Source organism: Leptodactylus fuscus, chromosome 5 (assembly GCF_031893055.1).
Source record: "Leptodactylus fuscus isolate aLepFus1 chromosome 5, aLepFus1.hap2, whole genome shotgun sequence".
Lineage (NCBI taxonomy): Eukaryota > Metazoa > Chordata > Amphibia > Anura > Leptodactylidae > Leptodactylus > Leptodactylus fuscus.
The window spans coordinates 95,159,054-95,174,529 of NC_134269.1; the positions used below are offsets into that span (position 1 = coordinate 95,159,054).

The 15,476-nt window shown below is 41.0% G+C and overlaps 1 protein-coding gene across 1 annotated transcript in view; it reads left to right on the plus strand.

The window, feature by feature from the left end:
• The window catches only part of CRABP1 (cellular retinoic acid binding protein 1), a 28,208-nt gene extending 18,039 nt beyond the window's left edge, over nt 1-10,169 (plus strand). The window contains exon 4 of the mRNA XM_075273765.1: nt 8,692-10,169. Coding sequence (XP_075129866.1) covers nt 8,692-8,742 — 51 coding nt within the window. The 3' untranslated portion in view covers nt 8,743-10,169. The remainder of the gene's footprint in view (nt 1-8,691) is intronic.
• The last annotated feature ends 5,307 nt before the right edge of the window (nt 10,170-15,476 follow it).

Here is a 15,476-nt window from a genome sequence, read left to right on the forward strand (position 1 = left end):
ATTCATTTTTCAATAAACATAGAGTTTAACCAAGGTGCTGGTAGACTGTCTCAGGTATCATGAAGCATGCTGACTGTAGTGCCTCCCACATTTGCTGGAAGGGTGCATGTAGAAGATCCACAGAGTGAATACAACAACTGAGGTGGTCCCTCAGAGTATCTCCTCTGTACTGTGCTCTCAGACAGTGATGTTGAAGAGTGTGTGACTTTATACTATGGCTCCAGTGGATTCTACTGAGGGTAATCTTCTGTTTTTTCTCTCTGAAGAAAAAACATTTGGTGTTGCCAAAGCAAAGAATGGTTGGAGGGTGGTGGGAGGGGTTGAGTATGGGGTGCGTGGGTTGGGTTGGGTTCGAGTGTCCTTGGCGTCTCATCGTTCTTGTTTGGGATGTGTGGGTAAAGGTGGGTGTGGGGTAGGCAGGTGATGGGGGGGTCTTTACAGTCTTTGGGTGGTAGTTTTAATAGACCATGGGGGGTGGGTGGTCTGATAGTCTCATCTTCCTCTTGTTTGGTGACAGCTGGACACATATTGGGCAGCGATCTCCACAGTGGTCTCCTCTTTTAGTAGGATGTAGGGTTTCCTCTTCTCGTCTGCAGATGTGAAGTCTGGGATTTGGGCAGAGAGTCTTTGGTAGTAGACAGCCCTCATGGCTGAGTATCTGGTGTAGTGTAGCAGGAAGTGGGCCTCGCCTTCTAGGGCCCCTTGGTCGCGGTGTTGGCACAGTCTGTTCTCCCGTGGCTTGTATGTCTGCCTGTGTTGCCCCGTTTCAATCTCTAGGTTGTGGGTGCTCAGTCTGTACCGCTTAGGGTTTGTCTGTGTTTGGGGTGGCGTATTTCTCCAAATAGGTGGCCATGGTGTAGTCTTTTTGTAGGGATTGGTACATGGTGAGTTTCTTGGAGTTATTTAATTAGTTTCTCCATTCTTCGATGTACTGCTATCTGTTTGCCTCTGTGGTCCCTTTATTTGGGCCTTGGTCATCATCTGTTGGTGTTTTTGGTTTGGTGGTTGGCTGTTGTTTGGTTGGGGGGTGTCGGGTTTGTTCAGGTCTCTGTGGCTTAGCCATGCTTGGTGGTGGTAGGAGTCGAGGTTGCTACCCTGAATGCGTGCTTGGAACGCTAGTGCCCTCTTCTGTATGGTGAGCCATAGGAGGAGCCTGCCTAGCTCTGCCCTGCAAGCTATGTTGGAGGTGTTGCGGTGGACATGGAGCAGGTATTTGCAGAACTCCAGGTGGAAGGTCTCCGTTGGGCTAGAGTCCCATTTTGGCTGGTCTGGGTAGGTAGCCGGGCCCCAAACCTCACTGCCATAAAGAAGGATCAGAGCTATGACTGTGTCGAATATCTTCAGCCAGACCCTGACTGGTGGTTTGAGGTGGTACAGTTGTCTTCTGATGGCGTAGACACACTTCTTGTTTCATTCACCCCCACTCACTTCTGAGTCTAATCTTATCCTTACAAGACTCTTATATAGTACAGTTTTTGTAATCTGACCTCACTGAAGACTGCTAGTTTCTTCTCTGTCCACATTCTGACCTGCTCTGTACTATCTCCGTCCTTTCCTTCCTGGCATCTCTAACATGGGCTACTGCAAAATAAGAGAGGGGTAAAGCAGAGGGGACAGATGCAAACTAGGAGCAGAATGCTATCATAATTACTAGCAGCAGAGCTATCTATGTACAGAAATTGTAACAAAATGTTACTTTTTTTTAAGTAATTTCTTATACTTATCCTCCTCTCCTGCCAAGCATTGAGATTGAGATATGGATTAGGTAGGTTAGGCTGGGTTTACATCTGCACCGAAGTCTCCATAGGAGTCCTGCATAAAGGACTGTTTTCTTCGCCAATTTCAGTTTTGAAACAGTGGACACTTGACAGACCCCATAATAGTCAATGGGGTCCACTGGCGTTTGTGAGTAACTGCTATTTTAACAGTCCAGCTCTCCGTCATTTAGGTCTTCTAGCAGACCCTAACGACAGATACCACGACGCTAGTGTTAACCTTTACATTTGGGTCTCATTAACAGATACTAAAAGGAAACAATATACACTCACCGGCCACTTTATTAGGTACACCTGTCCAACTGCTCGTTAACACTTAATTTCTAATCAGCCAATCACATGGCGGCAACTCAGTGCATTTAGGCATGTAGACATGGTCAAGACAATCTCCTGCAGTTCAAACCGAGCATCAGTATGGGGAAGAAAGGTGATTTGAGTGCCTTTGAACGTGGCATGGTTGTTGGTGCCAGAAGGGCTGGTCTGAGTATTTCAGAAACTGCTGATCTACTGGGTACCAATTGAGCATCGTTGCAACGCCAAAGCCTACCTGAGTATTGTTGCTGACCATGTCCATCGCTTTACGACCACAATGTACCCAACATCTGATGGCTACTTTCAGCAGGATAATGCGCCATGTCATAAAGCTGGAATCATCTCAGACTGGTTTCTTGAACATGACAATGAGTTCACTGTACTCCAATGGCCTCCACAGTCACCAGATCTCAATCCAATAGAGCATCTTTGGGATGTGGTGGAACGGGAGATTCGCATCATGGATGTGCAGCTGACAAATCTGCGGCAACTGTGTGATGCCATCATGTCAATATGGACCAAAATCTCTGAGGAATGCTTCCAGCACCTTGTTGAATCTATGCCACGAAGAATTGAGGCAGTTCTGAAGGCAAAAGTGGGTCCAACCCGTTACTAGCATGGTGTACCTAATAAAGTGGCCAGTGTATATTGTTATCAGACAGCCCCTTTAAGAGTTCGTACACTAGGCTCCAAGACTGCAGTGTGCACATTAATACTGTGAATGTTGAGACTACAATTTACAGTAATAGTCAATAGGATTTATGAGCTACAAGTGTTCCTTGTCCATCAGTGCAGTCACAGCTAACTACTAATGCACAGTATTAGGAAGAATGCTGACAATCAGTGCTCATGCCCTTTTGGAACATATAGATGTCATACAGAGGGTTCTCCTGCTTTGTACCCCCATCTATTAGACATAAAGAACTGATAAGATAGGGTAGCTCCTGTTTTAATGTACTGGACTCAGGCATGTAATAATATAAAATACTTGCCATACAAGTTTACAATTCGGAGTAAGTGTGTGGTGCAAGAGAACTATTCAGTCAGCCACAATTTCCCTTGCCTTATTTGCATATTTGCTTACATTAATTTTAAGAGAAAGTAAACAGGAATGGTGAAAGGATGTACTTTTAGTCTACTAATGAGTCTACGTAGAAGTGGCAGAGTACAAAGTGCTATATCTGGCACCCATTGTTGTGTATGACAGAGGAATCATTAAATGACATTGTACACAAGCTGCATTGACACTCAGCGATACTAATGTACCTCATTAGTATATACTGATGAGCGGGCCAGACACTGAGGTCGATAAGAACATCATATTAACACAAGAAGGTCTTTGTTCCCTGACCAAAATCTCATTAACGTTATCCATATACAAAGAGGTCATTGTGCTATTGCTCATTAAAACCCTGGTATGAAATATAGTTCCCTCTCCAAAATTGCCATTATTATCATTTTTCCCTAATTATAAAATTCACTTTCACATCTTTTACTCATCACCAAACCTGACTCACTTCACTTCTGCCAAAAGTCACCCAATGATTTGTTTGCATAAAAGACTTCTGGATTTTAGCAAATTATCACCAACTTTAACCCCTTAATGATACAACCAGTTTGGTCATTTTTGATGTGACCATAACTTTTCTATCATTGTAGCATATGAAGGTTTCGGTCAAGTTATACGTTTTAGTGGTTCCATTCTGGATAGCCCACTGGTTGTGCATCTCAAGTACTGAAAGTCTTTGCAAAAGTATTTTGTCTCCTAGGATGCTTTATTCAGTGGCGTAACTAGGAATGGCGGGGCCCTGTGGCGAACTTTTGACATGCCCCCCCCCCCAAACCGACGCCGAAGACTTCGACCGACCCCCTCCTCCGCACTCTATTATGTCCCTTAGTAAGCCCTGCACACAGTATAATGTCCATTAGTGGCCCCTGCACACAGTGTTATCCCCCATAGTGTCCCCTGCACACACAGTATTATCCCCCATAGTGTCCCCTGCACACACAGTATTATCCCCAATAGCGTCCCCTGCACACAGTATTATCCCCAATAGTGTCCCCTACACACACAGTATTATCTCCAATATCCAATAGTGTCCCCTGCACACACAGTATTAACCCCAATAGTGTCCCCTGCACACAGTATTATCCCAATAGTGTACCCTGCACACACAGCATTAACCCCAATAGTGGCCCCTGCACACAGTATTATCCCAATAGTGGCCCCTGCACACACTATTAACCCCCATAGTGTCCCCTGCACACAGTATTATCCCAATAGTGTCCCCTGCACACAGTATTATCCCAATAGTGTCCCCTGCACACACAGTATTAACCCCAATAGTGGCTCCTGCACACAGTATTATCCCAATAGTGTCCCCTGCACACAGTATTATCTCCAATAGTGTCCCCTGCACACACAGTATTATCTCAATAGTGTCCCCGGCACACAGTATTATCCCAATAGTGTCCCCTGCACACACAGTATTAACCCCCATAGTGCCCCCTGCACACAGTATTATCCCAATAGTGGCCCCTGCACACAGTATTATCCCCCATAGTGTCCCCTGCACACACAGTATTATCCCCAATAGTGTCCCCTGCACACACAGTATTAACCCCAATAGTGTCCCCTGCACACAGTATTATCCCAATAGTGTCCCCTACACACAGCATTATCCCAATAGAGTCCCCTGCACACAGTATTAACCCCCATAAACAATTATTATACTCTGGGGTCTGAAAAGACCCCAGAGTATAATAATCGGAGACCCGGGAGAATAAAAACATTAAAAAAACAGAAACAGTTGCTTACCTGTCCCCCGGCTCCTAGGCTGTTGGCCGCCGCTCTTGTCCTGCTTTAATGACGTCGGACGTCACATGACCCGGGAAGCAGGCCTGGATCATGTGACGTCAGAGACGTCAGACACGAATGACGGAGGCCTGGCAGGATCGTGGAGAGGTAAGTAACACTGTTTGTTATGTTCCCTTACCTCTCCCGGGCCTCCGATCATTATACTCGGGGTCTGCAAAGGCCCAGCCAGGATCGGCAAGTGAATAGGGCCCGTAACGGCCTATTGAAAAAAAAACAAAAAAAAAACGCAGCGGTAGCGGCTGTCACCGGGCCCCCTAATGGCCCGGGCCCTGTGGCAGCCGCCTCCGCTGCCTCTACGATAGTTACGCCACAGGCTTTATTCAATAGGGGGACTTTCTATGTCGGGCCTAGTACAATGACTTGAGGTTTACAGCACAGGTTTTGTTCTGAATAAGTAATTTTATGCCTGGTTCACATCTGCATTTGGTAATCCATTCAGGGAGCCCCCATGGGGACCCCCCGAACGGAATACCGAACGCACTGGCAAGAGGATAGTTTATGAGAGCACACAAACCCCATAGACTATAACGAGGTCTGTGTGCTTTCCGCGTGGTGTCCACACGGAACATGCAGAAAGAGAAGTACTTCGTGATCTACTTTCATGTCCGCATGATTCATGCGGGCAGCGCATGGAAAGCACACGGACCCCATTATAGTTTATGGGGGTCCATGTGCTTTCACTGCTCACCGCTTGTCAATACGTTTGGTATTCCGTTCGGAGGGGGTCCCCATGTGGACTCCCTGAACATATTACCAAATGCAGATGTGAATCATCCATTAAGACACAGTGTAAGGTACTGAGGTTTATGTATCACCATATAGTGCAATTTATGAAAATACTCTACAACAGTTACCTGGTGTTGAAAAATGTCCATGTGCATTTGAAATTTAGCACACATTACAACAAATGAGGCCATTTCTTAAAATAAAACTGACAAGCAAAAAACAGCATTAGGCTAAGGCCCCACAATGCGGAAATGCAGCTTTTTTTGTTGCAGATTTTGTTGCGTTTTTTTTTTTTTAAACCAAAGCCAAGTATGGATACAAAAGGAATGGGAAACTCTTATACTTCTCCCTTCTGCTCAATCCACTCCTGGGTTTGGCTCAAAAAACCGCAGCAAAATCTTCAACAAAAAAAGCTGAGTTTCCGCAATGTAGGGCCTTAGCCTTAGGCTGAAGCCCAACGTTGTGGAAACGCAGCTTATTTTGTTGCAGATTATGTTGCATTTTTTTATGCCAAAGCCAAGAATGGATACAAAAGGATATGGGAGATCTATAGGAAGTTCTTATCCTTCTACAATTTGCCCAATCCACTCCTGGCCTTCGCTCAAAAAAAAGCAACAAAATCTGCAAATAAATAAAGCTGAGTTTCTGCAATGTGGGGCCTTTGCCTTAAACTCTCCATACATATGAAGCATATGCCATGCTCTACATATCTAGAGATGTCTAGATGTTTCCATCTGAGACATTTATGGCATATCTTCAGGACCCGACTTCTTAATCTGCACCTGTCTCTAGAACAGTGATCCCTGGACCACTTGTCCCCTTGTTTCTCGTTAAGAAAAGATGATTGGGATTATGAAAACATTAGAACTAGTTGTGATATGATGTTTCTGTAACTCTCATAGAAGTAAAGAGAGTTATGGATACAGCCAAGCACTGGGACATACACAGTTTCCACAGATTTAGAATTATGGAAATAACATAGCTTGCTGTTTTATGCTGATTCTGTAAGTTCCGGTCACTTCTATGGATTTAGTTGTAACAGTGCAGCACAGCCATCTCAATTTTTGGCTCAAAAAACCACAGCAAAATCTTCAATAATAAAAGCTGAGTTTCCGCAATGTGGGGCCTTAGCCTTAGGCTGAAGCCCAATGTTGTGGAAACACAGCTTATTTTGTTGAAGATTATGTTGTATTTTTTTATGCCAAAGCCAAGAATGGATACAAAAGGATATGGGAGATCTATAGGATCATGGCAATCTCTGGCAGCACATACAAATGGGAAATCCTCTGTCTCAAACAAATGACCCCCACTTAAAATTATCTGTAGAAGCATAAGAACTGGGCAAATATCCCCAAAATACTGGGACAGATTTAATCTAATACTTTTTAACAGTTAGCATAGACTTAGATTAGACTGTCGTAAAAGGAGTCTACCACCAGCAAAATCATTTCCAAACCACTTATATGCTGTTATAGGGGCTGATAGTGACATAGCAAACATACCTTTTTGTATCGAAGTGCAATCTTGCGGCAGGGAATATCAACTTTCAATCCATGTGCAATTTAGACATTTGATATACCTGAGCATGGCCACATCGGCTTCAGAGCTCATTTTCGTATGTGGGTGCCACACTTCCGGACCTGTCAATGACAACCACAGGAAAACAAGTATTCTGGAAGACACAGTCACACCCCAGATGCACTGAATAGCTTAATTTAATATAGATTAATTTCGTGGCCCCTTGTGGCATAAACAGTGAATCCCATCCACACATTGCAGAAAAATACACATAGAGGAAATGCTGCAATTTCCAAAACCATTGCAGTTTTGGAAATTGCCGCATGTCAATTATAACACTGGAAGTTTTCCTATGTATATAATGAAAACAGAAAGCACGGCGGGAAGAACCATGATGTGCTTCCGCTGTGGTTTTTCCTGAAGGTTTTTCCTTTTTTGCTGTGACCACTACATGGGGCTCTAGTCTTAAAGTTAAATTTTCCAGTATTAAATATGAACTTTGACAAAAAAAAGTGTGTTCAGTTTGCCATGAACCACCATTACAACAGCCTTAAAGAAGCAATTTCACCTGTTGGTTGGCTTTGTTTTTTCACAAAAGTGCACCAAAATGGTGATACATTTTGTGCTGCACTGTACTGCTTCTTAAAATTGTTAATAAATGTATTGTAAGACAAATGCTGCAGTTTTTGGTGCAAATTTGATCATAAATACACTACTATCTTGGTGTATAAGGGTATGTCATGGTTATAAGCTATATCGGAGTTATCCGTATGTAGTGACAAAAACATCTAAGTTCCTAAGGTACGCCTACAGTTTTGGTTTAGATTACCGACAAACACAGAAGCCTAAGTTGTAGCGTATATGCACATGGAGAAGCTTAGGGTGGAGTCTCTGATCTCCAACATCTTCATGATGAAAGCATAAACATTGTCTCCTGATGCATCTATTCTATATTATTCTTGTTATAAATTTTATAAGTTCATTTCCCATAGTGTCATCATGGCTCCCAAGGACTGTAATACATGTTAAAAGGGTATTGCCATCTAAGGCATTTATGATATATCAATGTCAATGTCTGATAGGTGGAGGATCAATTTCTGGAACTCCCACTTATTAGGAGAATGGGAGTCCCTCTGCCCCCAGTTAGCACCCCACAGAGAAAGAGACCATGCAAGTGAGGCTCTCTCTGTTATGGAATATGAGTGTTGTAAAAGCCCAGCAATGGAGACAGCAGCATCCACAGACATTCATGTCTAACTCATATACTCCTTTTTGGAGTGCCAAACATGGATTCATTCTCCTGAAATGGTGTAATGGAAATTTCCAAGTGAGTAAACACAACAATGTTAACACATGTGCTCTGCATCACAGGTATGGATGTGTAATTTACTATAACCAGCTTGTAATACTTTTTTGGGAATAGATTGTACATCAAGAACTTTTGGCAATAACTGAAACTAACTGCATTGTTCACTATTACAGGTCTTCGGAGCTGATGATGTAGTCTGCACAAGGATATATGTGAGAGCTTAAGAAGCAAATTTATCTGAGCTCTCAGAATCCTCCTCTGTCCTTCAGTAACATAGGGATCATCTTCTTGTCACACATAACCCGTTGTATATTTTAAGGTCTAAAATAGTGTTGTCATCAACTAGTGAAATCAGATTGCGTTCTTACAAAATGCAGTTATCAAAAGAAAGTATGAATCTCCAAAGATGTTAAGGTTGCCATAGCATTTTGGACGGGTGCTATCTAAATCTATAGATCCTGCCCAGCACTTCTGCTTTTACCTTTACCACTCTGTTCTACCAGGAGTCATGATTTATCGGTGATTCTACACATTCTATATTAGCTTTAGAGAACTGACCCTTATGGAGAGTTTGTAGGTTTGACCCTGATGGAGAGTCCTGCTGTTTGACATATTTCTGTTTTGTACTCTATCATTTTATAACCACTAGGCACTTGAATACTTATAGCTAACCAATAGATCTATACATTCCTAGTGCACAAGGCAAAATAACTAAGCATCTCATTCCCAATATTTAGCACCTTTAAGACATGGAACTGGATCTAAAATTACAGTGCCATTTGTAAAATGCAGCCATTTAAAATGGTGAATAATGCCTTAAAGACACATGTCTATGTGACCAAACCTAAAGTTGTCAGACAGCGTTCAAGAAATGTGACCAAGCTGCTCACACGGCCGTCTTTCGTGATACACCGTGTGAAGACCCAGCATTGCCTCTGACCTTGTGCAGCTATGGGATTAGAGGTTCATTTATTCATTCATTATTATGGTATGTTTACAATGTCTCTGTACCCATATCCACAATGTTTGAATAGATTTGATGATCATTTTTTATTAGATACACATATTTTCATATGATTAGACACATTTTATACCTATTAGTTCATATTGATAATATAGTGTTTGCAGGTTGTCTTTGTTGTATAAAATACTTGCCTTTGTTCACAAGAAGTAATTCTGAGCCACAAAGTAGGCAGCAGAATGAAGATACAGGAATCACATATACCATTTATTTTACAAGTAGGATCTGCTGTGTATGTTTTGCTTTAGCATCTAATGCTGAATGAAAAGAATTTCACTCTTTCAAATAGTTAATCGACTGTATATTTACTCGATAAAGTTTTCAATTAAGGAAGAACTACCAAAAGTGTTCTATAAAAGTTTCATGAAACAGATAAATATAGGTTCTGTCTGCTGTTTACCTGTTTCAATGCATGAAGTATCAAGTCAAACCAGACCATTTTGATGGGACTTGTCAACCATCTTATCTGTATGGGGACTTCCTATTTTTTATTGCCGAATTCTGGTGCATTTGGCTTAGCAAATCTGTCTCTATGTGTGATTCCAGCCTGAGTGTAAGAATATAGAGCCAGTTTTCCTGCAGTTTGTGAAGCTAAACCTTCTCTTGCTTTTTTCAGGTCACTCCTGGTTTTAACTTCACAAACTGAAAAAATCTAAAAAATGGAGAGTCTTCAGTAGTTGATACCTTTTTTTTAATAGCTAACTAAAATGATGACAGATTGCAAGCAATTGAGGTTCTAGGTCTCTTCCTCAGGCATAGTTTAAACACAATGAATGAGGAAGAGGCCTTTAGCCTCCAAAGCTTGCAATCTGTCATCATTTTAGTTAGCTATCAACTACTGAAGACTCTCAATTTTTCTATACTTCATATTCACTGGCTAACACGGTACAAAGATATTTTCCTTATTGAAAAAACCTGAAATAGGTTTTTGTGTGCAGTAAAGGGCCTTTATATAACACTTTTGGTAAAATAATGTTGATAACATTTTAAAGAATACAATGAAAGCATCCAATTCAAGTGGCAAACACTCAGGTATGTTTATTGTACATATAACAGCATTAGTGTTCTTCTGATTCATGACTTCAAGTCACTGCTCCTTTGGCTGGATGAAAATTTAGACTACATTTATTTCCAGTTGGAACTTCTATGGAAATTCTATTATAAATTGCCCTAAATGGACATAAGTATACAAATTGTTGTGTGAGATGGGATTTTAAACTTTGGATGTCATAATAAACAGGAACAATACATTACTTTTCTGTAGAAATGATATTACATTATTTAACACTACATTACACAAGTTTCTTAAAGGGAGTCTATTGGGTCTAGTAACACTGTTAAATGAACCGATGTGCCCTGCACTTGTACCATCATGCCCGCACTGTGTACTTTCATGGTCACAATACTTAGAGTTCTTACTTTTATTCTATGCGTAAATAAGGTTCCTAAACCATGAGGACATGTATATCGGGGCCCAAGAATCATCAGTCACTCAGTCTCCCTGCCTACATTCCCTTGCACTGTATGTAAGCTGACATCTGCAGCATTCAGCATGAGGGGAGTGAGTCGGAGTTGGACAGGGGGACATTATTGATGGTTCATGGGCCAATGAATGAATGCACTTGGTTCTATGACCATCTAATTTACGTGCAGAATATAAGTAACAATTCCCAGTGTTTCAGCCAAGAAATTACACAGCACTTGTATGATGGTACTTCAGTTTAATTAGCTTACATGACACTTTGGTTGATTTAGCAGCAAGACCAGAGTTGACAGACTCCCCTTTATGACTGTCAAAATGCTGAGTACAACCAGCATAAAAGACACTTTTTCAGATATGAGGTTTAAAACGGTCTGAACATGTGAACTAAGGCTGCATTTCATAAGGACACAGTCTGTATTTAATCCTTTACTGTTGAAGGGGACTGCAATGCCATAGCACCATTCCTTCAATGCCCTCACCTTCTGCAATGTTTTTGTATTGTGTACTGTGCCTTTGATTGGTGTCTCATTCCATGTCATCTCTTGTTACTTTGTGATTTAATAAAGTTATTTCAATAAAAAACCTTTGTGTTTAAAGTTATCGATCAGAAGAAGGGAATCGGTTGTCATCCTGCAAATATAATATAAAATATAATAATATAAAAATAGTGGGTTCTGCTTCATTACAGCAGATAACACACATTAATTTCAGGCAATGAGTGCAATCTTTGACATACTTATAACTGGGGAATCATTAAGGGGATTTATGATATCAAGACCTCACAGAGACTTTGGATATCATATGTACGGCACAGTCAAAGATCACAGTGTCATACTGCTTTACTTGCAAATAAAGTGAATGTGGTTGTGTTGCAACATGCAAGTTGGCACAATTTTATGGGACTTTTGCACCTTCGTGTTGCTGTAATGGCACAACATGACTGCAGTCACTTTCATTACTTGTGAGGAAGAAAGTGAAACACTGTGATCTTTGACTGTGCAATGTGTGTCATGAGGACAATCGCAGTGTAATCCTAATCTAGTCACTGTATAAATAAAGTTTTACAACTTCTTATCATAGTTTATGTTTCAATACCCTACTACTTTCAAGATAATAGATGTCTTTTAAATCATTAGCTACAAGACAACATACATAGCTAGTGTTGCTCTCAGTACCTATGAAGGTACTAGAGTTGTATCCAATCCAGGCAAATGATAGACAGCCTGAACTGCAAACTGATACATTGTAGCAAACTATTTATAACATAGCTTCTAGCCAGCCAGATATATAAGGACAGTTGAGGATTTTGGGTGCTATCCTATTGTCAGACTTTCCATCATACTTTGGGTATCACAATAAGGAGAACATTATACTGTGGGGGTCACAATGAGGGGGACATTATAGTGTAGACCACAATGAAGTGACATTATACTGTCTAGGCCACAATATGGTTGCATTTATACTGAGGGCGCCACAATGAGAGAACAAAGAACATGGGTGACAATAAGCAGGGCCGAAGGGGGCATGGGCAGGGTTGGTGGTGTTGCTTATGAGACCTAAATGTGCTTTAAAACACAGTGCGTGTTCCAGAGCCCTTAGCTCACACAGCATTGTCTACACTGGGTACAATTACATCCAGTTCTAAACTGAGAGCAGGAGTATGTATCAGTTCATAGCCTCTGAATGAGTGTTTTAATTAACTGACTCCAAAATATATCTTGAAAATAATAAGGAACTGAAACACATGGGGAAATTTATTGTCACTAAATTCTGGTGTTGATGAGATGAAAAAATAGGTTTTTGCTATTTTTTGGGTTAACATTTCACATTCACTCACTCACTTTTTTCAAGCAGACTGTCACAGTGATGTACACCAGACTTATCACCTGCAACATTTTAAGAAGTTGCCAAAACTATTGCTATTTCACTCCAGTGGGGTGGAAGGGGAGTAGCACCTCAAGATAGAAGTGTTAATCTTAAAGAGTACCTGAAAAAAAAGTTGACATAACTGCAATTGTATAAACCTTCATATGTGGTGTCCTATATGTTTTTCTGCTGCTAACAGCTCCATTATAGCTGCAGAACATGTTTGAGGCCCGGTTCACATCTGCGTTCGGTAATCTATTCAGGGAGTCTGCATGGGGACCCCCCAAAAGGACTACTGAATGCATTGGCAAGCGGTGAGCAGTGAAAGCTCACAAACCCCATTGACTAGAATGGGGTGCGTGTGTTTTTCGCACGGTCTCTGCAAGAGTCATGTGGACAGTAAAGTAGATTGTTAAGTACGGTACTTTTCTGTCCGCATGTTCTGTGCAGACACTGTGCGGAAAGAACATGGACCCCATTCTAGTCTATGAGGTCTATGTGCTTTCACTGCTCACCGTTTGCCAATGCGTTCGGTAGTCCGGTAGTTCGGTCCCTATGCGGACTTCCTGAATGGATTACCGAACGCAGATGTGAACCGGGCCTGAGGCAGGGGGCTTGTACAACACAAAAAAAGTCTTTCCCCATCCATTATTACTACTATTGGTTTCTTTAAATTAACTTCTGCCACATAAAAAGCCAAGTGAACATAGGGCAGCTGACACAGGAAAATAGAATTCTGAGTATAATCTGGAAAGCTGCTTGCTGCCTATGACTATTTTCCCATCATAAATAACACAAGCAGCTAGCCATAAGTAAATATACTCATCATGCACTTACTGTAAGTTATAAGAAGTTAGCTATCCCTCTCTGTGCAATGTACAGGCAGGAAAAGGTGTGTCGAAACTGCTGCCCCTTTTCTCTTCACTTCTTGTATTTCCTTCTTGAGCTTGTTGGTTTCTAAAGACAGACTTCCCTAAGTAAAAGGGAACAACAACAAATTAGGAAGGAAGGAGACACCTAGTTGAAGCAACTTTAGAAATGTTTTCAGGCAGAAAACAGCAACATTTCTTAATAGAGTACATTATATTTTGGTTCAAAATGTTTGCATGAGACTAAGCCGTCTTAGTGATCATTTAAATATGTACAACAATTATTTTCTATCTTGCTATGGTACTTTATTAACATCAATACTATTCAGCACTTCTCTATAATGTCCTGCAGGGTGCTATTGAGCAATTGGGAGCAAAATCTCCTTTTTTTTTTTAAATGTCTGTCAGACATCAAAGGAGCTAGTGCCTGCTCACTTGTTTAGGGAAAACTGAGAATTAGAGATGGAGCCTACATGGGAAACAAGCTAAAAATTGCAAGTTATAAGTCATAAATAGTGTTATTTCTCTAGTACATGAAAATTGACTGGAAAGTAAATGCGAACTGTGAATCTTTCATTATGCCAGACCACACAGTATTTTGCAGATGCTCTAACTAAAACATGTCAGTAAGATAAGTACCATAAACCTTAGTGGGTTTCTTTCCTATAGTGATAGCGATGGCTGTTTTATGGACAATCAGAAGTTAGAGGAGTCATCCAGTGGGGACAGTACTCATTGGAGTGTTTAATTAGACAGATATCAGGTACCCTCTCAAGGCATACACTGACAAGCATAAGGGTAACAATGTCTTGTACTTTTGAATTTCAGGCTCCATATACAACCATCAACTACAGAGAGCCCACCATCATTTTATAGACAATCATTTTGGCATAAATTTGAATTACAACTATTTAGCATATGTTTAGTTATGCAGATTCTTGCCATGTAGCTGAATTGTTACTGTTTTGCTCCCGGTGGAGGAAAAATCTTTTTCTTCTAATATACTACAAATTACATCCTGGCAGTGTTGAATGCCAAAGGTAGACTTTCAAAATAATAAAAAATTAAATTTAGATTTTAATGAGCATTACAGTAAGAATACAGTTACGTGACAAGAATCTGCATAACTAAACATATGTTAAATAGTTGATGAATGTCTATAAACTGATGGTAGTCTCACGTTCAAAGCTGTAGTGGATGGTGAGATGTGGAGCCTGAAAGTCAAATGTTCAAAATATTGTTATCCTTTTGCTTGTCAGTGTATTCATATGTGCTCATTTTGCTTTGGTTAAATACTATATTGCAGTTTACTCAATAAGATATTAAAAATATTATCCACATATAATGGCAGAAAGCCTCTTAATTTTCAGAGCATACTGCTTTTATGGTTTAATAATGTTTTATGTAACTTAGAATTCAAGAATTCTAGGGGTTGTCCAGTTCATTTTTCTTGATGACCCATCCTGAGGATGAGCCATTAATTATATATGTACTAGACGACCTGTTTAATGTAGAAAGCTAAACATCAGTGGCGTAACTATAGGGGTAGCAGCAGTAGCGGCTGCCACAGGGCCCAGGACATTAGGGGCCCGGCGTCAGCCACTATTGCTGCATTTTTTTTTTAATAGGCCGTTACTGGCTGGAGTTACTCCAGCTAGTAACGGGCCCTACTTACTTACCAGGCCCTACTTATAGAAGAGGCAGAGAGTAACAGGTTTG